The sequence below is a fragment of the Lampetra fluviatilis genome, chromosome 27 (assembly GCF_964198595.1).
Source record: "Lampetra fluviatilis chromosome 27, kcLamFluv1.1, whole genome shotgun sequence".
Taxonomy (NCBI): domain Eukaryota; kingdom Metazoa; phylum Chordata; class Hyperoartia; order Petromyzontiformes; family Petromyzontidae; genus Lampetra; species Lampetra fluviatilis.
In genome coordinates this window covers 1,846,338-1,870,421 of record NC_136301.1, presented here as the reverse complement: position 1 = coordinate 1,870,421, position 24,084 = coordinate 1,846,338, and the positions used below count along the sequence as shown (strand labels likewise).

General features: G+C 53.8%; 1 protein-coding gene across 1 annotated transcript in view; it reads right to left on the bottom strand.

Annotated features, from left to right (window-relative positions):
* TRIP12 (thyroid hormone receptor interactor 12) overlaps window positions 1–22,264 on the bottom strand; it is a 50,408-nt gene extending 28,144 nt beyond the window's left edge. Inside the window, exons 1-13 of the mRNA XM_078869008.1 lie at window positions 21,882–22,264; window positions 11,663–11,815; window positions 11,115–11,183; window positions 10,237–10,452; window positions 9,383–9,502; window positions 9,085–9,174; window positions 8,268–8,421; window positions 6,238–6,810; window positions 5,444–5,591; window positions 3,211–3,319; window positions 2,665–2,867; window positions 1,249–1,332; window positions 316–411 (exon numbers count right to left, since the gene is read on the bottom strand). Of these exons, the coding sequence (XP_078725134.1) occupies window positions 316–411; window positions 1,249–1,332; window positions 2,665–2,867; window positions 3,211–3,319; window positions 5,444–5,591; window positions 6,238–6,810; window positions 8,268–8,421; window positions 9,085–9,174; window positions 9,383–9,502; window positions 10,237–10,452; window positions 11,115–11,183; window positions 11,663–11,766 (1,966 nt within the window). The 5' untranslated portion in view covers window positions 11,767–11,815; window positions 21,882–22,264. The remainder of the gene's footprint in view (window positions 1–315; window positions 412–1,248; window positions 1,333–2,664; window positions 2,868–3,210; window positions 3,320–5,443; window positions 5,592–6,237; window positions 6,811–8,267; window positions 8,422–9,084; window positions 9,175–9,382; window positions 9,503–10,236; window positions 10,453–11,114; window positions 11,184–11,662; window positions 11,816–21,881) is intronic.
* Window positions 22,265–24,084: the final 1,820 nt, after the last annotated feature.

The following is a 24,084-nucleotide window of genomic DNA, read 5'->3' as shown; positions in this document are numbered from 1 at the left end:
GACCGGTTCAGATTTTCGTCACCGGTGTTGAGTGAGAATCGAACTCGGGTCACCGGGTTTGTAGAGCAGTACACTAACCCGCTACACAACCGCGCGCACGTGCGCGTGCGCGCACGTGCACATACACACGTACTTGCACATACACACGTACTTACACATACGCAAAAACAGACAGATATACGTACGTGCGTGTGTGTGCGTGATAACTTGCACACGTTGTGTATGTGTGTGTGCGTGTACGCGTGTGTGTGTGCGTGTACGCGTGTGTGTGTGCGTGTACGCGTGTGGGTGTGCGCACGTGCGCGCATTGCTCACTGGTGCCCGTGCCGATGGTTCGGTGGAACAGCTGCTGCATCCTCGGACCCAGGGAGCCAAAAAGGTGAGGGGGCAGCCCCCGGGCCTCCAGCAGAGCTGAGTGCAACACACACACACACATATATATATTACACACACACACACTATATAAATACAACTACATTCGCTACTCAGTGGCAGTCACGCCACCACAGCACTAGCTCCATGTTCGGTGCACTTTGAGGCTGATAGATCGTGTGGGACAGACCCAGGTGTTATAGATTAACTGTCTGACATGACTGGCATATTCACCACCTGTCCTCCCACAATGTGCCACCCCTTGCTGTGTTTTAACTGCCCAGCGCTCCTCCACCTTTGGTTGTTGCTAGGGGGGCGGTTGCCTACGAGCAACTTTTTGGTAACGGTTGTCTGCAATTCCACCCGCCACAAAGTCCTCCCATTCCCCATCAAACCTTCTCTTCTCTAGCACTCTCTATTCGGCCAAACAGAAATTGCTTGGGCATGCGGTGGCTGCAGCTAACGCATCCTCGCCTGCCAGAGGAGTTCACTCCAGAGAATCTGTGAGATCCTCACACAAGCCAGTTTGGTTAAAACCCAGGATGGATCATTGGCAGGCCAGCCTGAATGTGTTAAACATGCACAGGCAATCCTGTGCATGTTTAAAGGGGTTCACGTTTCACAAGCAAACAAAGAGAGGGCTTGATTATTGCCAAGAAAGCTCAGAACTTTACGTGGAACAACAAACCAGGCAGCTTCCACACAGTGTTACACAGCGAAAGGAATGATAACCATGCCTCTGCCCCAGTCGTATCGTTTACAAGTTGCAGTTTTTAAACATTTGTAATTTCGATGAAAGCACATCACGTGTTTAGGCAAAGCCAAGACTACAATAAGCAGATGAGGAGGGACACTGGGAGGTGAGCAGGGATGCACCTTGTAGTCGTCCCATGTCCGAGTCCTCCGATTCGCTCTCCCCGGACGTTGCCACGCCCACAGCGCCCAGACTGGATCCGGAGGCTGGACACGCGCACACAGGGGCACAGGGGCACAGGGAAAGCACGGAAAACACGGCGTTACCAGGGTTGGTAATGGCACCATCGTCACCCCCTGCTACTACCTCAGCCAAATTTGATAAAAAGAAAAAAATAGGGCACGACTAAAAATGTATTACAAATACCCAGTTCCATTGCTCAAGGGTTGGGAGAAACAAACTCATGCTAAGTGGAAGTATGTGCTCCTTCGCTCTCCGATGACATCACGACGTGCGGCGTGGCCTAGCGCGGAGTGGTGCGTCGTGGTTTTGTTGTGTGGCTTGAGGTGGAGCACAATTATTATTATTGTTGCTGCTGCTGCTTTTCAGCAACGACAAACGCGCGTCGGGAAGCATCGCCCAAGTCTTGCACGTGCACGGTTTTCCATCCCATTTTTATTATCACGACCGGCCCCTTGGTCTTGTCCACTGCCAGAGTTGCCTCTCCAAGCGGCGTCGGTTATCTGGGTTGTTCCACCAGACTTCACTATGCTGGTTAGTAGTGGTTGGTGAACGCTGGGAAGGTGGTGGGGGTGGTGTTGAGAGCAGTAGCCAGAGTGCTTCTCATTTATTCTAGATTTGAAGTTTTCATGACTGCAAGGGTCCATACTCTTTGGTTTTTTCAGTAAAGTCACGTTGGTTAAAAATAAAAAAAATAAAAATCACGACATTTCGGAGGCAACACAAGACGGAAGCTTGTGTTGCCTCCGAAACGTCGCAATTACAATTATTTTTTACCTACGTGACTTTACCGAAAAAACCAAAGAGTGTGCTTTTTATTTAATTTGCCAAGGACGTCAGCCGTGGCTGATAGTCGGTCGGGTGCAGGGGGCAGTGCGTTTAACCGCTACACCACCGGGCCGCCATCTCAAAAGACGACAGACTCAGCGGGCATATTTGTTTCACACCGAGGCAGTCGGAGGAGAAAGGGAAGCTCTTGAGATGAGTTCCAGACTGCAGGGTCAGCAGAGAATTGAGTGACCTACCACCGAGCACAAGTGGACTAGGGGCTTCGATAGAAAGCTTTGGTTGCTGGAGCAGAGTGTGTGTGGTGGGTAGTCGAGCAAGATGAAACACACGATGCCACGCACACACACGATGCCATGCACCCACACGCGATGCCACGCACCCACACGCGATGCCACGCACACACACACGCGCTGCACACCGAGACTGCTGTGCCAAAGCACCTACGGAGGGACTCCGCGGCAGCGCACGAGAGGGGAAGGGGTGTGAACCAGCACCACGGCCGGCCACCTTAGTCTCCCCCGTGCTGACGCTTACACGCACTCTGGGGTGGAGGGGGGGGGAGCACCCACCGGCGGCTCCCTGGGGGGCGTCGTCCAGGGGCCGAGCCCCTCCGGGCCCTGCGCTGCCTCCACCGCCTCCTCCTCCTCCGCCGCCGCCGCCTCCGCCACCTCCACCTCCTCCTTCCTGGTTCCCATCGCTGTCGGCCATCTTGTCCTGTCTGCGCGATTCTGCCACCCCACCCCCGCGCTTGCCCAGTCCAGAGCCGCGGCGGCTACGGGGGGGGGGGGGTGGGGAAGTGGTGGGTGGGATGTCAGTGCACGCAACCACACACAAAGCTTCCCCCACATAGCTTTTACCAGGCTGTTTGGGGCAAGTGCTGTTAGTGTAGCGAGTTGCCTATTACGGCCGGCATGGCACACGAGGGGGTGGGTGGCCAGCGCCACGCTCAGCCGCAATCATCTCCCCAGTGCTTACATTTGCACAACGCACCGGGTACTCATTTAAGGCCGAATCGACCTAGGCGAGGCCCAGGACCAGTTGAGATATTCGTCACCATTGTTAGTAGCGAGTGGGACTTGTGCGAGTCAGCGTGCGAGTCACCGTGCGAGTGGTACCTAGTGCTAGCACACGAGCCCGTGGTTTTGAGGCGAGTGCTCCTCCGTAGCCCGGGGAGCTCCAATGGAGGGGACTCGCTCCTCTTCTTACTGCTGCCCTTACGCAGACCTACACATGCACACACGAGCAGGCGTTCGTAATGGCCACATCACAGACACCAAGTTCCTGGGTTTGAGACGTGGGTCTGGGGCACCACAGTGGCGAGATGTTAAATACCTCGCCTGGTAAAGAGGAGGTCATGGGTGCAATTCCGACCCTGGGCTGCGAGCGGGGGGTGGGCAGGGCAGTGAGAAGGATGTGGACAGGGCTGGGGGCAGGGCTGAGGAGGGCTGTGGGCAGTGCAATGGGCAGGGCTGTCAGCTGGCCTGTGGGCAGGGTGGTGGCCTGGGCTGTCGGCTGGTCTGTTGGCTGTGGGCAGGGCGGTGAGCTGGGCTGGGGGCAGGGCTGTGAGCTTGGCTGTGAGCTGGGCTGTGGGCATGTGGCTGTGGGCATGTGGCTGTGGGCATGTGGCTGTGGGCATGTGGCTGTGGGCATGTGGCTGTGGGCATGTGGCTGTGGGCATGTGGCGGTGGGCATGTGGCTGTGGGCATGTGGCTGTGGGCATGTGGCTGTGGGCATGTGGCTGTGGGCATGTGGCTGTGGGCATGTGGCGGTGGGCATGTGGCGGTGGGCATGTGGCGGTGGGCATGTGGCTGTGGGCATGTGGCTGTGGGCATGTGGCGGTGGGCATGTGGCGGTGGGCATGTGGCTGTGGGCATGTGGCGGTGGGCATGTGGCTGTGGGCATGTGGCTGTGGGCATGTGGCTGTGGGCATGTGGCTGTGGGCATGTGGCTGTGGGCATGTGGCTGTGGGCATGTGGCTGTGGGCATGTGGCTGTGGGCATGTGGCGGTGGGCATGTGGCTGTGGGCATGTGGCGGTGGGCATGTGGCGGTGGGCATGTGGCGGTGGGCATGTGGCGGTGGGCATGTGGCGGTGGGCATGTGGCGGTGGGCATGTGGCTGTGGGCATGTGGCTGTGGGCATGTGGCGGTGGGCATGTGGCTGTGGGCATGTGGCGGTGGGCATGTGGCGGTGGGCATGTGGCGGTGGGCATGTGGCTGTGGGCATGTGGCTGTGGGCATGTGGCTGTGGGCATGTGGCGGTGGGCATGTGGCGGTGGGCATGTGGCTGTGGGCATGTGGCGGTGGGCATGTGGCTGTGGGCATGTGGCTGTGGGCATGTGGCGGTGGGCATGTGGCTGTGGTCGTGCTGGGGGCATGTGGCTGTGGGCATGTGGCGGTGGTCGTGCTGGGGGCATGTGGCTGTGGGCATGTGGCGGTGGGCATGTGGCGGTGGGCATGTGGCGGTGGGCATGTGGCGGTGGGCATGTGGCGGTGGGCATGTGGCTGTGGGCACGTGGCGGTGGGCACGTGGCGGTGGGCACGTGGCTGTGGGCACGTGGCGGTGGGCATGTGGCGGTGGGCATGTGGCTGTGGGCATGTGGCTGTGGGCATGTGGCTGTGGGCATGTGGCGGTGGGCATGTGGCTGTGGGCATGTGGCTGTGGGCATGTGGCTGTGGGCATGTGGCGGTGGGCATGTGGCTGTGGGCATGTGGCTGTGGGCATGTGGCTGTGGGCATGTGGCGGTGGGCATGTGGCGGTGGGCATGTGGCTGTGGGCATGTGGCTGTGGGCATGTGGCTGTGGGCATGTGGCGGTGGTCGTGCTGGGGGCATGTGGCTGTGGGCATGTGGCGGTGGGCATGTGGCGGTGGGCATGTGGCTGTGGGCATGTGGCTGTGGGCATGTGGCGGTGGTCGTGCTGGGGGCATGTGGCGGTGGGCATGTGGCGGTGGGCATGTGGCGGTGGGCATGTGGCGGTGGGCATGTGGCGGTGGGCATGTGGCGGTGGGCATGTGGCGGTGGGCATGTGGCGGTGGGCATGTGGCTGTGGTCGTGCTGGGGGCATGTGGCTGTGGGCATGTGACTGTGGGCATGTGGCGGTGGGCATGTGGCTGTGGGCATGTGGCTGTGGGCATGTGGCGGTGGGCATGTGGCGGTGGGCATGTGGCGGTGGGCATGTGGCTGTGGTCGTGCTGGGGGCATGTGGCTGTGGGCATGTGGCGGTGGTCGTGCTGGGGGCATGTGGCTGTGGGCATGTGGCGGTGGTCGTGCTGGGGGCATGTGGCTGTGGGCATGTGGCGGTGGTCGTGCTGGGGGCAAGCCTGGAGGAGCGGCTAGGGGTGGGGCTCACTGGCGAGCTTCGCCTGCAGCCCGGAGGGTCCGGCCCTCGTCTCCCTGGCGCCCGTCGCCACGGAAACGCCGGGTGGCGCCGACAGCGAGAGTGCAAACGCCGCGGCAGCAGCGGCTGCCGACGTCGATGACGACGCAACAGCCAGCCCCTGTGGGATAGAGGAGGGGGAGAGGAGGGGGAGAGGAGGGGGAGAGGAGGGGGAGAGGAGGGGGAGAGGAGGGGAGGAGGAGGGGAGGGGGAGGAGGAGGGGGAGAGGAGGGGGAGAGGAGGGGGAGAGGAGGGGGAGAAGAGGGGGAGAAGAGGGGGAGGGGGAGGGGAGGGGGAGGAGGAGGGGAGGGGGAGGGGAGGGGGAGAGGAGGGGGAGAGGAGGGGGAGGGGAGGGGGAGATGAGGGGGAGGGGAGATGAGGAAAGCAACAAACACGTTCTGCTCAGATGTTCCCACCGGCCTCTGGCAAACTGCCTCCGATTCTGATGCTCACCTAAAACTACCTCAACATGACTTCATCATCAGTATAACCAGAATGATACGTCTGCATCATCAGCATCTTTGTAACCATCATCATCTCATCTTCACCCAGACCCATCGCCCGGGAGATCTTGGCAGCGCACGACGACTATCTCCAACACAGCCATTACGAACCTTCCTGCAGACACACGCGTGCACACACACACCCCCACACCAGCTCACCTGCCCACGCTACCACCGGCCATTCTCAGTTCCTACGACTCCGCAGGCGACCTCGGGGGGTTCGGACCGAGGTCAGCTTGAGGATAAAGCTCAGATGTCACGCACCTGTGGGGCGGAGCCCAGCGATGACGACGACGACGATGCCGCCGCTGAAGACGACGACGCTGCTGCTGCTGCGACAGTCGCGGTGGGTGAGGAGGTGGCGGCGGCAGTGGTGGCGGTGGCTACCGCTGTCGACGACGACGATGAGGAGGGAGGCTGCCCAGGAGGCGGCGGAGGTCCCTGAGCCGAGCTCAGCCGCAGCTTCAGCAAGTTGGCGCTGGGGCTGACCCTGGGGGACACGGCTGACGATGACGACGACGAAGACGACGACGAAGACGACGACGACGACGAGGATGACGAGGAGGAGGACGACGACGACGATGACGACGAGGTGGCCGAGGCCGTCACGTCCGTCGCCTTGGCGTTGCCGTGAGTCAACGGCTCCGTGGCGATTGGAGCGGTCGCTGCTGCTGCCGCTGCCGCTGCGGACGATGTTAGCAGTGACGACAGCGGCGGCGGTGTCGGTGCCGAGGACGAGGAGGCTGCGACGAGATGGGGGGCAGCGCCGGGCTTGGCCCGACGGTGGCTGGAGGTCGTGCGGGAGGACCCACGACCTTTGGCCTGGTGCTCCTTGGTCTGAGGGAGGTCGAGGAGAAGAACAAGCGAGGCAGAAGTTGCCGGCTGTTGACGCCATGCTCGACCGTGCCGGAAGTTGGGATGCACAAATAGTGATTGGTGTTGGGGTTGTTGGACCGCCGAGTGAGTGGTGCCACGAGATATTCTCAACCCCTGACCCGTGGAAAGGATGTGACGCTTCATCGCATTAATTGAAACATCGAAAGCATATATGCCTTAGCTCTGTCCATAGGGTCACGGTGGGAGGTCGTGCGTTCGATCCAGACCCTGATGCCTACTGTATATTTGGAGTTTGTGTGTTCATTCTTCCCGTGTTTGTGTGGATTTTTCTCCGGGTCCTCCAGTTTTTCCCTCCACATTTATAAACATGCCTTTTAGAGTATTTGGCTGCTATAAATGTCCACATGATAAGCAACGTTACGGAGCCATCATTTGTGGCCAGGTCGCTTCTGAAAAAGAGCTACATAGCTCAGTGGGTCTGACCAGCTAAAATAACAACAGTTTAGTCTAACGAAGGCTCTCATAAAAGAGACTATTCAAAATGAAATAAAGTGTTGTTGTCTTTACCCAGAAAGACGACCGTGGAAAGATATAAAAAATAACGGCCAAAACATGGCGTCAATTGGGCGAGCTGCCTCGCCCAAGGCAATGATGTCACACGTCACGCGTGCGCGCAATCGCGGTGACGCCACGCGGCGTCATCTCGCGACGCTCCTTGCCACGGCGCAAGTGGGCGGCGAGCGCACACACGTGGCGCAGCGATGCGTTCAGCCTGTCGCGCAGGAGTGGGCGAGCGCGCACACGTTTGGCGCAGCGATGCGTTCAGCCTGTCGCGCAGGAGCCCGACGGATCGTTGCGCCTCGTGACCGTGAGGGACGGTGATGGGCTTGAGGAGGCCTTCTCATCCTCCAGCAGCAGCAGCAGCCGATGACGATGCACAGACGTCGACACGTCAATAAATCATACGTCACGTCGCCCAACAGCACCCGTTTGTTCCATTGTGGCAAATCATTCGTGTGTAGAATTTATGAGGAAGCCACTGGAGATGTGAACTTTTCAATCTCAATTGAAAACATATCTTTCGAACGGCTTTTGTGTTTAGTTTGTCGTCCTTCGCACGCAGTTGGCTACGTACAGTGCGAAGTAAGTTCTACATACATGCAAGATATCCTCAGTGTGAAACTCCCTTTCCACCTATCCATCCATGCTGTTCGTTCACTCCGTGCCCCTTGCTCAGGTCCAGGCTTACGGCCTTCCTCATCTCCTCCTCCTGCTCCCTACGCCTGCCGGCCTCTCGCTATAAAATAAGGGATCGGCATCTCAAGACGCGGTTGTCTTGAGGTGCAGTCACAGCGAGACGCTACATAAATCCACACTGCTATAACTGTAGTGCAAGTAATTGTGACTGTATTGCAATGAATGCATTGGTCATTGTGATGACTGCGCTGGTATCGCACCTGCTTGAGTGCGGCTCCCTGGGCTGCCCCGGGCGTGGAGGAGGAGGGCGCGCTGGACGCAGACTCCGTCACGGGTTTTGTCACTGCTGCTGCTGCTGCTGCCTCCTGCTGCTGAGCTGGCCTGGGCCGCGACGCCAGCTTGGAGCTTCCCACTCTAAATGAGGGACAGACGCAGACACTCGGCTCGCTCGTTCGACTGCTCCTTCATTTATCGGCTCGACCGCACTATTGATCGTTTATTTATATGGTCGACACGCGGACACGCGGACACGCGGACACGCGGACACGCGGACACGCGGACACGCGGACACGCGGACACGAGGACACGAGGACACGCGGACACGAGGACACGCGGACACGAGGACACGAGGACACGCGGACACGAGGACACGCGGACACGAGGACACGCGGACACGAGGACACGCGGACACGCGGACACGCGGACACGAGGACACGCAGACACGCGGACACGCAGACACACGGACACGCGGACACGCGGACACGCAGACACGCAGACACGCGGACACGAGGACACGCGGACACGCGGACACGCGGACACGCAGACACGCGGACACGCAGACACACGGACACGAGGACACGCAGACACGCGGACACGCAGACACGCGGACACGCAGACACGCGGACACGCGGACACGCAGACACGCGGACACGCAGACACGCAGACACGCGGACACGCAGACACGCGGACACGCAGACACGCGGACACGAGGACACGCGGACACGCAGACACGCGGACACGAGGACACGCAGACACGAGGACACGCGGACACGAGGACACGCAGACACGCGCCCGCACCGGCTAACGGTTTTGCTCCCCTCCACTCGCTCCTCTTCCTTCCTCTTCTTCGGACGACTTGTCCTGACCGTCGGCTCCTCAACTCCGGGCCTATGCAGATCAAAGGGGGGCAGAGGGGCAGAGGCTCTGTCAGGCGATGTCCCCCTCCTCCTCTCAACGAGCAGAACCACCAGGTATGGCGGTACCCACGAGACAAACGGCGCACACAGAGAGGCAGGACAAACAGGCGGTACCACATGGCACTTAATGACGGCTGGCGGTGGGTAGGTGGGTAGGTGAGTGGGTGGTGCACACTCACCTCTTAGGGCCCTTGCTTTGCGACTGCCCTTGATTGGCTCCCCGCCCTCTCCCCCGCCCCGCCCCTCCCTGCCCCCGCTGCCCTCCCCGGCTGCCCCCTCCCCTGTCCTGGTTGCCCTTCCTGAGGGCGACAAACAAGGTCACAGGTGCATTGACGCGGCGATAATAATAATAACAGGGTTATCGATGCAATGGCAATCATCACATTAAATAGAGTCAACGTGATCCACAGACGAGGACTTGACAAACTCCACGGGTCGGCGTCGAATAGAAGTCCACGATTTAAATAAACAACGGCGACTACGTGAGCAATGCTCACCTGTGCGTCGACAATAAACTCAGACAGGAAGTCTTAAGCCACCGGTGAGGAGGAAATTTCTCTTTCAGAATTTGATCGATATATTAGCCGCGTGTAAATAATAATAATATCCAGATTGAAATAATAATATGGGGGTGCTGCAGTGGCAAGATATTTACTACCTCGCCTGGTATAAAGGTTGTGGGTTCGATCCCGACCATGACGACTCGTGTATATTTGGAGTTTGCAAGTCTCTCTCGCCCGTGGTGGTGTGGATGTTTCTCTGGGTCCTCCGGTTTTTTCCTCCACATTTAAAATCGACGTGCGTTTAAAAGTATTTGGCTGCTGCTATAAATTTCCACATGATGGAAGCCACTTCGTTGAGCAATCATTTGTGGAAAGGTCGCTTCTGAAAAAGAGCTATATTATAGCTCAGCGGGGGGCTTGCCTGGTAAAAGAAAAAAAATTGCCTATCGTAGTTTAGCATTCAGTTTAAATAAAAAATCTTCCTCCCACGTGGCCAAACCCAAAAACAAACGTGGATCCTTGGCGCTTGCCTGGTCGCCGCCGCCGCCACCGGCGCCGCCGCCGCCTTCGAATCGCCGGCCTGGCTGGCGACTCCGTCAGCCGCTGACGCCTCTCTTCCTCCTCTTTCTCCTTCGCCAGGCGCTGCCGCCAATGATGACGATGACGACGACGACGCAGAGGAGGAGGACGAGGTTGCTGACGCTCCGGGGGCGTTCCAAGCCGCGCTCGTCCCACCCTTGGCGGACCTACGAGCCGCAAGGGAGACAACAATTCAACTCCGATCGAGGGTTGACTCTGCTTTGTCACCACTCCGTTTTCATAGTCGTCATTATCATGATTGCGATCGTAATCATCAGCAGGGTCATCGTCATTATCACCAAATCTCCGGGGTCATATAAAATGAGAAGAAATGTTTAGGAAGTCAGCAGTGGTTGTCTTGTGGATCAGCTGGTACACACCATACAAGGATGTGGAATTTCAAGCACCGTTGCTTGAATGGCGTTGGAATTGTGCCGACGTCGGCATCCAGTAGTTGAATTATGAACTCGCAACACTGTCGCGCCGCGTCACTGAGTGGGCAGCTTGAATATTATTTTACAAAATTACCACTCGTCCTGTATGTGCGCGTGTGGGCGTGTGAATCGGCGAATACACGTGCAAGCATCTGGATGCAAACGTCCACGAGAAATTGTGCGTCAGGTGATCGTGTGCGTGTGTGTGCGTGAGTGTGCATGCGTGTGCGTGCATGTGCGTAACTGTGCAAATGCGAGTGGTTGTGTTCGTGTGAGCGAGCGATTGCGTGCAGGTGAGCAGCAACTGACCACATGTGCGAGTCACTGCATCCATGTGTGACCGTTCGATACAACTGTTTGTATGTTTACACGCGTGTGTGCGCTCGCTCTCTCACGTCCGTGGCTTGGTGTGTCGCGCGACGGGCGACCGCGAAGCTCTGCGCTTAGGAGCCTCCCCCCTCGACCTAGACATGCAAACACAAAGACAAAGGTCCCCACCGCATAGCCTTAGCAGACTGTTGGGGCAAGTGCTGTTAACCAGCAGTCCCCTATGAAGGGTCAGCACGGCACACGAGGGGGTGGGTGGCCAGCATCATTTCCACCAGCCTTCGTCTCCATAGCGGCGATTGTTTACAACACACTTAAGGGAGACCAAGGACCAGTTCAGATAATCGTCACCAGTTTTGGCCGTGAATGCATTTCATATGGCGATAACCGCTACATCACCGCTCTCCACACATGCAAACACACAGAAGACAAAGATCCCCCCCCCGCATATAGCCTTAACAGAATGTTGGGGCAAGTGCTGTTAGCGAGCACTTATTTCAACACACGCACACATACAAACACGCTCACATATGTAGGAAGTGTTAGTCCTAGCATTCGAGATACCGTGGCCTTAGGCACGACTATCCGTGCTGTACGTGCGTGTGTGCGCACTCACCAGTGGGTACTTGCGTCCGTGTGGGAAGCCCGCACCCCGGCGTTGCTGCGTGTTGTGCGGCGTAGCGTGGACCCCCCTGGATGGTGGTTAGGCTGGTCGGACATTGGCACCTTTCAGCTGAAGGGACATACCCTCTCTAGACACTACCATTCACTGCGGGGAGGACAAAACGCAGTCAGCAGATTCAAGGGAAGGGAGAGACACACAACACTCGGATTAGTTAACACGAGCGCGCACACGTGCACAAGGTGCGTTTTAATATAGGCGTACGAGCACACACATACACACACACACACAAGGTCTTCGTGCAGGCGTAAAGATGCGCATATTATGATGAACCCGTGACCAAGAGGTCCATTGCCGGCCACGGCTTAACATCAGTGGCGATTGACAGTCCAAACGGTTTTGTCACCCACTGCTTTTCCAACCTGGGAGTGACCAGCAAGGAGAAGTATAGTCAAACAACCCTAATGACCGTCAAGGCATGCGGAGGCCTTCATCCAGCAGTGGATTAATAGAGAGCTGCAAATTAATTTAGTTTATCATTATACACTGACAGAATACGTGGGAGATAAAACACACACAGGCAAATACAGATGCCACCAATACATAAGCTCCCTCTAACAAAGGCCAGCCAACAAATACACGTGCCAACATACACACTGGCTCACACACAAGCACACAATGCGCACTCGTCAAAGACCGTAGTCACTGACATTACGTAGCCCCCTCTATCAATCCTGGGTCACCCTAGCTGACCTATTAAGAGGTGGGGAGCCCGGTCCTGCAAGGTAGCGTAATTGCAACAAAGATAATGATGATGAGAATGACGATGGTGGTAATGAACATGGCGGCGATGAGGATTGTGACAATGATGATGATCGTGACGATGGTGCTGACCATGATAGTGATGTTGAGGATCATGACAATAACAATGGTGATGACAATAACGATGACCACGATGGTGATCATGAGGATCGTGACAATGACAATGGGTTATGAAAATGATGACCATGATAGTGATGAGGATTGTTATGATGATAACAATGGCTTATGACAATGATGGCAACGATGAGGATTGTGATGATAACAATGATGGTGATGATAGGGTCAGTCGGGACAGAAGGGAGCTAGTGGTGGTGGGGGTGGATGGGAGAGGATAAGGAGGAGGAGGGGAGAGGTTGCTCACGGAGTCTCCGCGTGGAGAAACAGGCAGGGCTGGCCTCCATTACAGATCCCCGTGTGTTGCAGACAAGGGCCAGCCAACGCGCTTGGCGAGTCAACCACGCAACAGCCACCACTCACCGACGACAACGGGGCACAACAGAACACCACGAAAGCCGTAACAACACAAACCACCGCAACCGCACAAAAGGGGGCACCACAACCAGAGCAGAACGCGGCCAAAAGCCGAGCGCGACAAAGTGTGGAGAAAAATCACACAGGCCTGGAGTTGCTTACCAACAAACAACTTCAATGGATTTCCCTTGCTTGGGGAATTTAAGGGGACGTAACTACGTTCAAGGGAAGTTAAGGGTATTTATCCACTCCAAATCGGCGTAAACTGCAGGAATTCACCACTCGGGGTTGCGCGTTACGCACACGCACACACACACGGGGCCCAGCCTCTACCGAGAGCTGCAACTCAACCGCACGGATGTATAACTTTAACACAAACAAACAACAGCCACACCGGTCAAATTACTACAACAACCACACGAATAAAACACAACCACAAACACCACACAACCAGAACACTGCCACAACAACCACAACACAGCAACACAAGCATAATTAAGCCACAACATAGCCAAACAACAACTACAAAGCAGCCACACGGCCACAAAACAAGCAGAACACACGTTAACACAATAACCAAAACACAACAAGTCACAACTACACAGACACACCTACAACAGACACAACCACAATACAACTACAACACAACCACAACCACACAACCACATGTTAACCAAAACAGCCATTCAAACACAATATGAGCCAAAACACAGCCACCCATCAACCACAATACAACAACAACATTGCAACAACCACAATACACCCACACACCCACAATACACCCACACACCCACAATACACCCACACAACACATCCAAACAACCACAATACAATTACAACAGATACACACCCACAACACAAGCACACAACTACAATACCACCACAACATGTTAACCACAACAACCACAAAACTACAATACCAGCCAAAAAACGACCACCCATCAACCACAAAACAACCACAACGTTGCAACACAACCATACAGCCACACAACACATCCAAACAACAGCCACAACATAGCCACAACACAACCACAACAGAGCCAGACAAAACACAAGCACACAAAACCCAACACACGCGCATAGCCACAACACAACTACCCAACAACCACAGCTCACCCAAAGCCAAAACACTGCCACATGACAACCACAACAAAGCCACACAACAAAAAGCACGCAGCCACAACAAAACCACACAACCGCAGCAACAACCACACAAACACTCCACAACCACACAAACACTCCACAACCACACAACAACCACAACGCAACTGCACAACCAAAACAGATTCACACAACAATCAGAGTGCAGCCAAAACCACAACACAGGCATAACACAACCACAATACCGCCATAAAACCACGAGGCAATCACACGCACTAACGGCGGCAGCAGCCGCGCAATAACCACGCCAACATTCGCACAATAACCGCAGCAGATCCACACAACACCGTGGTGGTTGCGGCTGTGTTTATGGAACTTCGTGTAATTGTGATGTTTGGTTTGGATGACAGTGAGTCGCAGGGTCAGGAGACCCAGACAGCTCGTGTGAAGACCTATACAACTCACAATGCACACACACACACACACAAAGACCCCCCCCCACCCCACATCCCATATTACCTATCATAGACTGCCGGGGGCAAGTGCTATTTGCGAGCACCTATTAAGGCCAACAAGCATGGCACGCGAAAGGGGTGGACGGCCTGCACCACAGCCTTTGTCTTCCAACGCATTCACTGAGGGCCGAGTCGACCTATGGGGACGGGGGGGGGGGCAGGACTGGTTTAAATATATCTGCCACTGTTGTTGGTTGTGAACGGGAATAGAACTCTGGTCGCCGGGTTTTTGGCCATACCACTTGTGCGGCCACCTACGAAGGCTGACACGACACACCAAGGGGGTGGCCAGTACCGACGCCCGGCCGCCTTTGTCTCCCCAGTGGCGATGTTTACACACCGCACCAGTTGCTCGTTTGTGAGGCTGAGTCGACCTAGGGGAGGAGGCCCAGGGCCGGTTCAGATCATCGTCACTGGTGTTGGTGGCCGTGAGCGGGATTCGAACTTGGGTTCGCGGGGTTGGTAGCGCAGCGGGATGACCCGCTACACTGCCGCTCCCCACAAAACAAGAGTATACGCAGTGACACACAGACGAACTAATGGGCACACAGATATACATGGGACCAATACAAACACTCGTATACATAAATAGACACATACAAAAACAAAGACATTCACACACACATACAGGAGACAATCACACTGAAAGACACAGTCATTCAGATAAACACACAGACATACACACTCTTACACAATCGCAAAGACACTTGGAGAAACATTCACACACACTTACACAATCACGCAGATCCTCACTCGTATATACACGCTCGTCATACACTCAGACCACGTACGCATTCGTACATCACACAATACACACGGTCTGCACAAAACACTGCATCACACATCATAGATATACACACACACACACAACAGTACTGTACATACAGTATTACACGTCACTATCTCGTGACAACCATCACATACACACAACACCTACATATTGCATACGTCGCATTCACGTCTAATACCTACACAGCACACACACACCAATCACATAACACGACCCACAGGCACTCATCACACACCGATCACACGCTCATCACGTACACACCCTTCATACGAACATATCACATAAACACACGCAGACTCGCACTGATCCCACACACTGATCACACACAAACATATCTCACACTGTGACCACGTGCACTCACACACACCAATCAAACACTCACACACACACTCCCACACACCAATCAAACACTCACACACACACTCCCACACACCAATCAAACACTCACACACACACTCCCACACACCAATCAAACACTCACACACACACTCCCACACACCAATCAAACACTCACACACACACTCCCACACACCAATCAAACACTCACACACACTCGCACATATCACATATCACACACCACACACCTATCAAACACTCACACATACACACACTACTCACACACCACACACACTTACATATCACACACACCACACACATACATATCACACACTCACTCACACACACATCTAAAACCCCGCGGCGCCGTCACCCCACCCAGTGGCACGAAGCCCCGCACCCAGACTCACTCAGCACCACCTCTCCCCTCGCTCTCTCCAACCACACACCCACCCACCCAGCACAATCAACACCACACACAACCACACACACTCACAACCGCGAAGGCTCCTCAACCCGGTTCAACCCCTGGTCACAATCCTGTCTCAGCCACCGCCGCCATTTGAGGGTTTCTCATGGCCGCTAGGGACGTCCTTCCCGAACGCTGTCCCACCTCGGGGTTTGTCGCTAGCACTTGCAGCCGCGGCCGGGTGTCGAACCCATCAGCCCTTCCAGATGATGGGGGGGGGGGGCCGACACGAGCTGTGTGACAAGTGGGAGGATTGCGTTGAGCAGAAATTCGCGACATGTTGACAGGGCCTAGGATGCGTGCGTGTCTTTGTCTTTTGATAACGCACAAAGACGAATAACCCCCCGCGCCCCCTTGTTACAGAGTGTTGAGGCAGGCGCTTGTTAGCGAGCACCTATTAAGGCCACACACGAAGGGGGTTGGTGGCCGGCAAGCATGCCCGGCCGCCTTTGTCTCCCCAATGCTTGGGCAGACAGCGCACCAAGGGTGGGCAGGCCCTGGACCGGTGCAGACATTCGGCATTTAACTCGGGTCGCAGGGTTCACAGCGCGCACGCCAACCCACCACGACACTACACCGGTGAGGTGTATACAACGATATACAGCACACACACATCGATACACGCATCATGTTTTAATATATAGCATGTGAATAAGCGTATACAATACGCATAACTGCTTATGCACATACAATTATTGCCAATGTACGTACGTGCATTGCAGTACAAAGTTACTAACATAGTACACATACACGTAAATAATTATACAAACACATAAATAAATACACTGACTATACAATACACCTACTACACGAGACATACACTTACTTATAAATACATACATAGACAAATACACCGACATACGACACGCGCATGTCAATTGAATGCACAGACATGTATCAATGCATTGCTGGATGAAGGCCTTTGTACCATATAATGTAATTTAAATACACACCGTACATTAATATACAGACATCCACGTCTAGTACATACACATATACATGGATACAAATACACACGCATGCTGTACATGATAGCATATGCATGGTTACACACACACACATATACAGAACATGGATATTTAAAAAACATACATATTATACTGTCCTATATATATAAATACTGTGATTATACTTACAAATATGACGTACCTATATATCCATACACACATAAATGTCCTTTCAAGAACATACAACGCCACATCGAGAGATGCATACATCACCACCCATGGACACACACGTGAACACAAGCTGGCAATACAGTACAAACCCGGCAGCAGACGTGTAAGAAGACACGCATACCCAACTGGGCCACACGCGTACAAGGACCAGCACGTGTCAATCCACTGCTGGATGAGAGCCTCCCCGTGCCGTGCGAGGTCGTGGAGGATATTTGACCATACTTCACCACGCCGGTCAGTGTGGTATTGACCTACAAAAACTTGATAAATGGGACGTCAAATTAGCATTGGCCCACTGGTGCCAATTGACTGTTCACAGCCCGGAGGCGGTTGTGGAAATTCCACATTCCATACGGAGGGGGAAAAGATTATCTTCCATTGGACGGGCCACAGTTGACTTTCCAATAAAGTGGTACCGATTTTATCGACCCGGCAAGGATGATGGGCAGAGTCAACCCGCCCCAATTAGAGGATTTGAACTCGCACTTAACTACCGAGCCACCTGTCCGGATCCATAATAGATCCACAAATATTGTACACACGAAGCGATAATATAAAAAGCCGTACTTGTGCACATAGGAATACAAAGACCCCCCCCCCCCCCGACTGTTGGGGCGAGTGCTGTTAGCGAGCACCTGTGAAGCCGGCACAAGGACCACGCCTGGCCGCCTTTGTCTTCCCAGCGCTGATGTTTACATCGCTACTCGGACGAGGACCGTGACCGGTTCCCCACAACACAAACAGGTACACGGCAATACTGTCCACCCATATACACACGCACACACGCGCACACATGCGCCGACACACATGCGCACAAAGACGGCATTTAGTATTTGACCTTTATATAGGAAAAGACGCCCCGCGTGTGGCCTTCCAGGCTGTTGAGGCGAGCGCTGTTTGCGAGCGCCTATTAAGGTCAGAACTGAGCACGAGAGGATGGCACCGTCCATTCGCCTGTGTCTCCCCAGTGCTGTACTGGTGATGAGGCCGGCTCAATGGTGTGGCCCGGATCGAACTCGGGTCGCCGTGGGGTTGACATTGTTGGTGTGTTGTGCTCTACTCCTACGTACACACACGTGCGCTGCCGACCGGCGTGGGGAAGTATGGCTACATTACACCCTCGTCGCCACGATTTGTACAGGACGGGCGAGATGCCTTCATCCAGCAGCGGACTGAGATGGCAGCGCACGTACAACGCACACGTACACAACGCGTGTCCAATACACACGTACACAACGCGTGTCCAATACACACGTACACAACGCGTGTCCAATACACACGTACACAACGCGTGTCCAATACACACGTACACAACGCGTGTCCAATACACACGTACACAACGCGTGTCCAATACACACGTACACAACGCGTGTCCAACACACACGTACACAACGCGTGTCCAATACACACGTACACAACGCGTGTCCAACACACACGTACACAACGCGTGTCCAACACACACGTACACAACGCGTGTCCAACACACACGTACACAACGCGTGTCCAACACACACGTACACAACGCGTGTCCAACACACACGTACACAACGCGTGTCCAATACACACGTACACAACGCGTGTCCAATACACACGTACACAACGCGTGTCCAATACACACGTACACAACGCGTGTACAACACACACGTACACACGAGTGTACAACACACACGTACACACCGCGTGTCCAATACACACGTACACACGCGTGTACAATACACACGTACACAACGCGTGTCCAATACACACGTACACAACGCGTGTCCAATACACACGTACACAACGCGTGTCCAATACACACGTACACAACGCGTGTCCAACACACACGTACACAACGCGTGTCCAACACACACGCGTGTCCAACACACACGTACACAACGCGTGTCCAATACACACGTACACAACGCGTGTCCAATACACACGTACACAACGCGTGTCCAATACACACGTACACAACGCGTGTCCAACACACACGTACACAACGCGTGTCCAACACACACGCGTGTCCAACACACACGTACACAACGCGTGTCCAATACACACGTACACAACGCGTGTCCAACACACACGTACACAACGCGTGTCCAATACACACGTACACAACGCGTGTCCAACACACACGTACACAACGCGTGTCCAACACACACGTACACACGCGTGTACAACACACACGTACACACGAGTGTACAACGCCGTACAGCGTAATAAACACCTAACTTCGTAGCAACGTGCTCTCAGCTGGGCATACGATGTACTCACGAATAGACACACGGTACTTACTACCATACACGAGTTCTCCTTTGTAAGAATTGTCAGCCCCCCCCTCCCCCGCCGTTTCCAAACAGCGAGGCGGGGATATTTTCCGGAGCTCAGCCGTGGACTGCTCCCGTAGAAATTACAAAGTAGGCACAGGATATAGAAATACACATTCAGGCAGGACACGTTGCAATGAATGTGTCAATTGACAGAGTTTGTGTGCGTACACCTACAAGAGCATTTGTACAGTTATACGTATACGCCCCTCCGATGAGTAAGGTTGGCTACGTACGGTGCGAAAGAAGTTCAACATACATAGGGGTACGTACACTCAACACATACGCGTGCGTTATTCGAGGCACCTTCGTATCAGCGAAGCTCTTTACCTGGTTAAATAACTCGCGTGTGAACACACAACATCAAGTGTATACATATCTACGTATGTCCACATGTCCCGCATACGTAGATATTGTTAATCAATAGAGTTCAAGTATCGGCTTCACTTCATGCACGTGTACATGTGTAAACTGTACATGAAGACATGTACTCACCGATGAGATTTTTTTTTTATCTTTGTGAGCTCTCAATATGGGTTATAAAAGTTCATGTACGAGGTACACACACACACGATCATTTGTATACGCAGGTGTGAATAAACATACGCGTACAACGTGCATCTGCTGCTGAGCGCAATTATTGCGAGCGCTGTATGCACATATTGTACTACAGTACTCATTCTGCCGTGTCCCCTCCCCTAGGTCGACTTAGCCTGAAGTAAAGTTCGTTGTGTAAACGAAACGGCAGTACTGGGCGAATGCCACCCAACACCATGACGCTTGCTAACAGCACTGAACAGTCTAAAACGTCTGGCCGGGGAACTTTTGTATTGTATCTAACACACATCTGTTATACCTTTAAATTATACGTACATAAACGTGTGGATATATATATGGGCCGATTTTAAATTATGTATATTTTATTATTAATTACATTAGTCCCAGTGTAAGATGATGCATGTAAACCCAGGTGTGTGTGCGTGTACTTCGATAGATGCCCACAGAGGAGATGGAGCGATGAATCAGGTTCGGCGTGGATTGTTGGATCGTGAGGCAGGAGGGGGGGGGCACGGCTTGGGGGAGGCCTTCATCCAGCAGTGGATTAACCATGGCCCATGGCAATGATGATGCGGATGTATGTATACAGTGTGCGTGCTAATGTAGACATCTGTACGCTTTCCAGATTCAACCCTTTGTTAGAGAATGAATGCCTGGCCATACATTCAAGTATGCTAGTATGTACATCTATGTGTCATATACTGTAGGCTACCCTTTTACGAAATAGCTTCGTCTCCCATTTGGCCTTTTACGTGGTTGTAAAAGATCACGCGTAAACGCTCAAGTTTGTTTATACCAGTATAATGTACACGTCCACTGCATATTCCCATATGCAAATGTGACATTTACGAAAAACCTTCAGCTCACTGGGTCTCGTGTTGTTAGTACACACATGTACTGACGTTTGTGTATTACGTGTGCATGTACATATGTACACACATGGACAAGTACACGCACATAGTATGTACTGTATACCACTGATTGTAAACATTGGTTATTGCCAAAAACCTTTGTCTCATTCGCCTCTTACCTTGTTATAAAGCGCATGTAGACTCAGGTCCGTATTTGTATGTACGTACGCATATGTAGGCGTGTGTACACTTGTGTATACACACACGTACATACGTACCCTACACTTGTGTGTGTACACACACAAAACCGATAAAACTGCCGTTTCAGGCGATGCCCCTTAATCAGACTCGTCTCATTCCACCTGCCCTACGGCTGCTGGATTCTGCGTGGCGACAGGAAGGCGCACATATCCGAAATCACCACGAATCGCCCGTGACGAGGCGTTGTGCGAGTGCCGAACACGACGATCTGCCGTCGTTAAAGCGGCCGATACCGCACGACGTGGACAATCCCTCAGCGGCGCATCGCCGAAAACGAAGCCGAACCGCGGCGTCTCCCCCCTTCTCGCACTCCCGACTCACAAACACCCCCCCGTAGACCACTTAACACGAACATCCACCGCGGATTTGTACGATTACGGAAAATCTTCACAAAATTCTCAGGCGGGTATCCACGGCGGCCTGCTCGCTGCCCCACAGCCCTCGGCTCGCCTAGCCTCCTCCCCCCACCAACCCTCCCCCCCACTCCCCGGGGCCGCCTCGGGCGACGTCGACTTCCACCGCACGGCGGCCCTCTTAGCTCGTGGCGTTTACCTAGAGTCGTGTCGCGGCCCGCAGAGACACGGAGGAAGAGAAGGAGAGGGAGGGAAGAGGTGACGAGCGGCAGCGCTAGGGACGCGTTGAACTCAATGGTGGGCGCCCTACGTCACGGCTTCACTGCGCCTCAGCTGGGCCGCGTCGCGCTCACGACTCCGCCGGTGTCCCTCCGCTGCAGACAAATAGGGCGGCGCGCTCGGCTTGCTCGTCTAAAAGCTCTCAGAAGGGGGGGGGGGGGGGCTCGAACTCGCACGGCAAAAAGGCGGCGGAGGACGACGACGACGACGCTGAGGCGTTCAAGGCGGGCCCGTTCGAGTCTGCGTCGGTGCCGCATACGTTGCGATGTGGTTCGCGAGACCTCGCCGACGGGTGGTGGTGAGGGGGGTGGTGGTTGTTTTATTAATTTATTTAGTTGCTTGGTGTGGGACACAATAGCCAAACAGCGCGAGGGGTGTATCCCTCCGCGCGAGGGAGGGTCGTGACCCCGGAAGCGAAACACGGGGGGGGGGGGGGCGTGGTGGTCAGGACTGTCAGAGCAGCAGCAGCCGTGGCTGCCGGCCTCCAATTAAACAATCAGCGTAGAATTTGCATAAAGATATCGCGTGTTTATCATTGGGGTGATTGGTCAATTAGATTTTTTTTCCCAAAAAAAAACCTTTTAAGAATGGTATTGGTTTCACATTTATCTATTTAATGGTCGATAAAACTAGTAAACAACTTCTTGGTTCTTTCGGTAGTCACGTAGAATGGAAGTAATAAAATTAAAAAAATAATTCTCACGACGTTTCGGCCACAACGCAAGCAGCCGTCCTCGACAGACCTGGTCTTCACCTGAGGACGGCTGCTTGCGTTGTGGCCGAAACGTCGTGAGAATTATTTTATTGTTTTATTTTCATTATTTTATTATTTCCCTTCTACGTGACTTTACCGAAAGAACCAAGATGAATCCCTGCAGTCACGAAAGCTTTAAATCGAAATAGTAAACAACTTGGTGAGATGTCACAGTGGTTTGTTTACCTTTCCTATACTTTGTTACGTTCTGATCTTGGCCTTAATAGACGTCTGCGGGGAAAAAAATGCTTCATAGCTCATCGGATTCCTCCAGGATAAATACATATTCTGATTCTTACATTGGCTGTCCACGACAACGTCCGCGTCAAAGGAACGTGGAGTGGAGAGAAGCAACACGGACTATGAAATGATTAGAGTGGTCGTAAACTACTTATTCGTGTCACTTGTGGTTATTTTAATCAATGGCTGAGGCCCTAAAATATAGCGTGAAGTATTAAATAATTTGGCAAACATGGCAGGCAAGATTCCGTAGCAAATGAGTCTTGAGACTGCATTATCATAAATCAAATCTGTAAGTTAAAAGAAGCCCCATCATAGTGCCGGCTGGAAACCCCTAAGTTTCAAAACAGCCACACACGCGGAGAATGCACTCAGCCTCTGAACCGTATGCAAAAATTAATCAGATGTTCCTGAACAAGTGCATTGCAGCCCGCTGACGTGTATCTCGCTGCTGCTGTCAGTCACATTTGATGGTGATCTACGACAAGATGAACACGTTACACACTTCTTGAGAAACTTGATAGTTTTGCATTGCCGACGTTCTTGGGCTGCGGTCGTCCATTTGGAAGCACTGTTTAGCTCAATGGGCCTTACCAGCTGAAATTAAGTCCGTGCCTGAACATATTCAAGAGGGCGTGTGTCCGCTTTTAACGCATTTAAATGTGTGGAGCGGAGCGGTGGCACAGCCGTGAGAATACTGCATTTGGACCCAGAACACCCGAGTTCAACTTCAAGCCACGGCTCACAGCAGTGGCAAGTGATATCTGAACAAGTCCTGAGCTTCCCTTTCTACCCGCACTGATCAGCATGGAGTATGGTACAACCTCCACGACGAACAAAGCATGGCGAGGCCTTCATCCAACAGTGGATTGACAAATGGCTGTATGTTTTATTTACACTTGGAGCACTTGATTTTCAATCGGAAATTAGCAAATTAAAACCTCCAGAAACGGTCTTAATTACAAGGCCCGTGGGTCACTGGTGGCCTTTAGTGTAACCCCGACGATACACAAATAAACACCCCTTGCAGGCGGTGTGACGGCCCTCACAATGATGTCTTATCGGCAAAAAGTGCCCCCCCACCCCCTCTGAAAATCATTGAAGAACACTGGCCTCGCCCATCATTCCT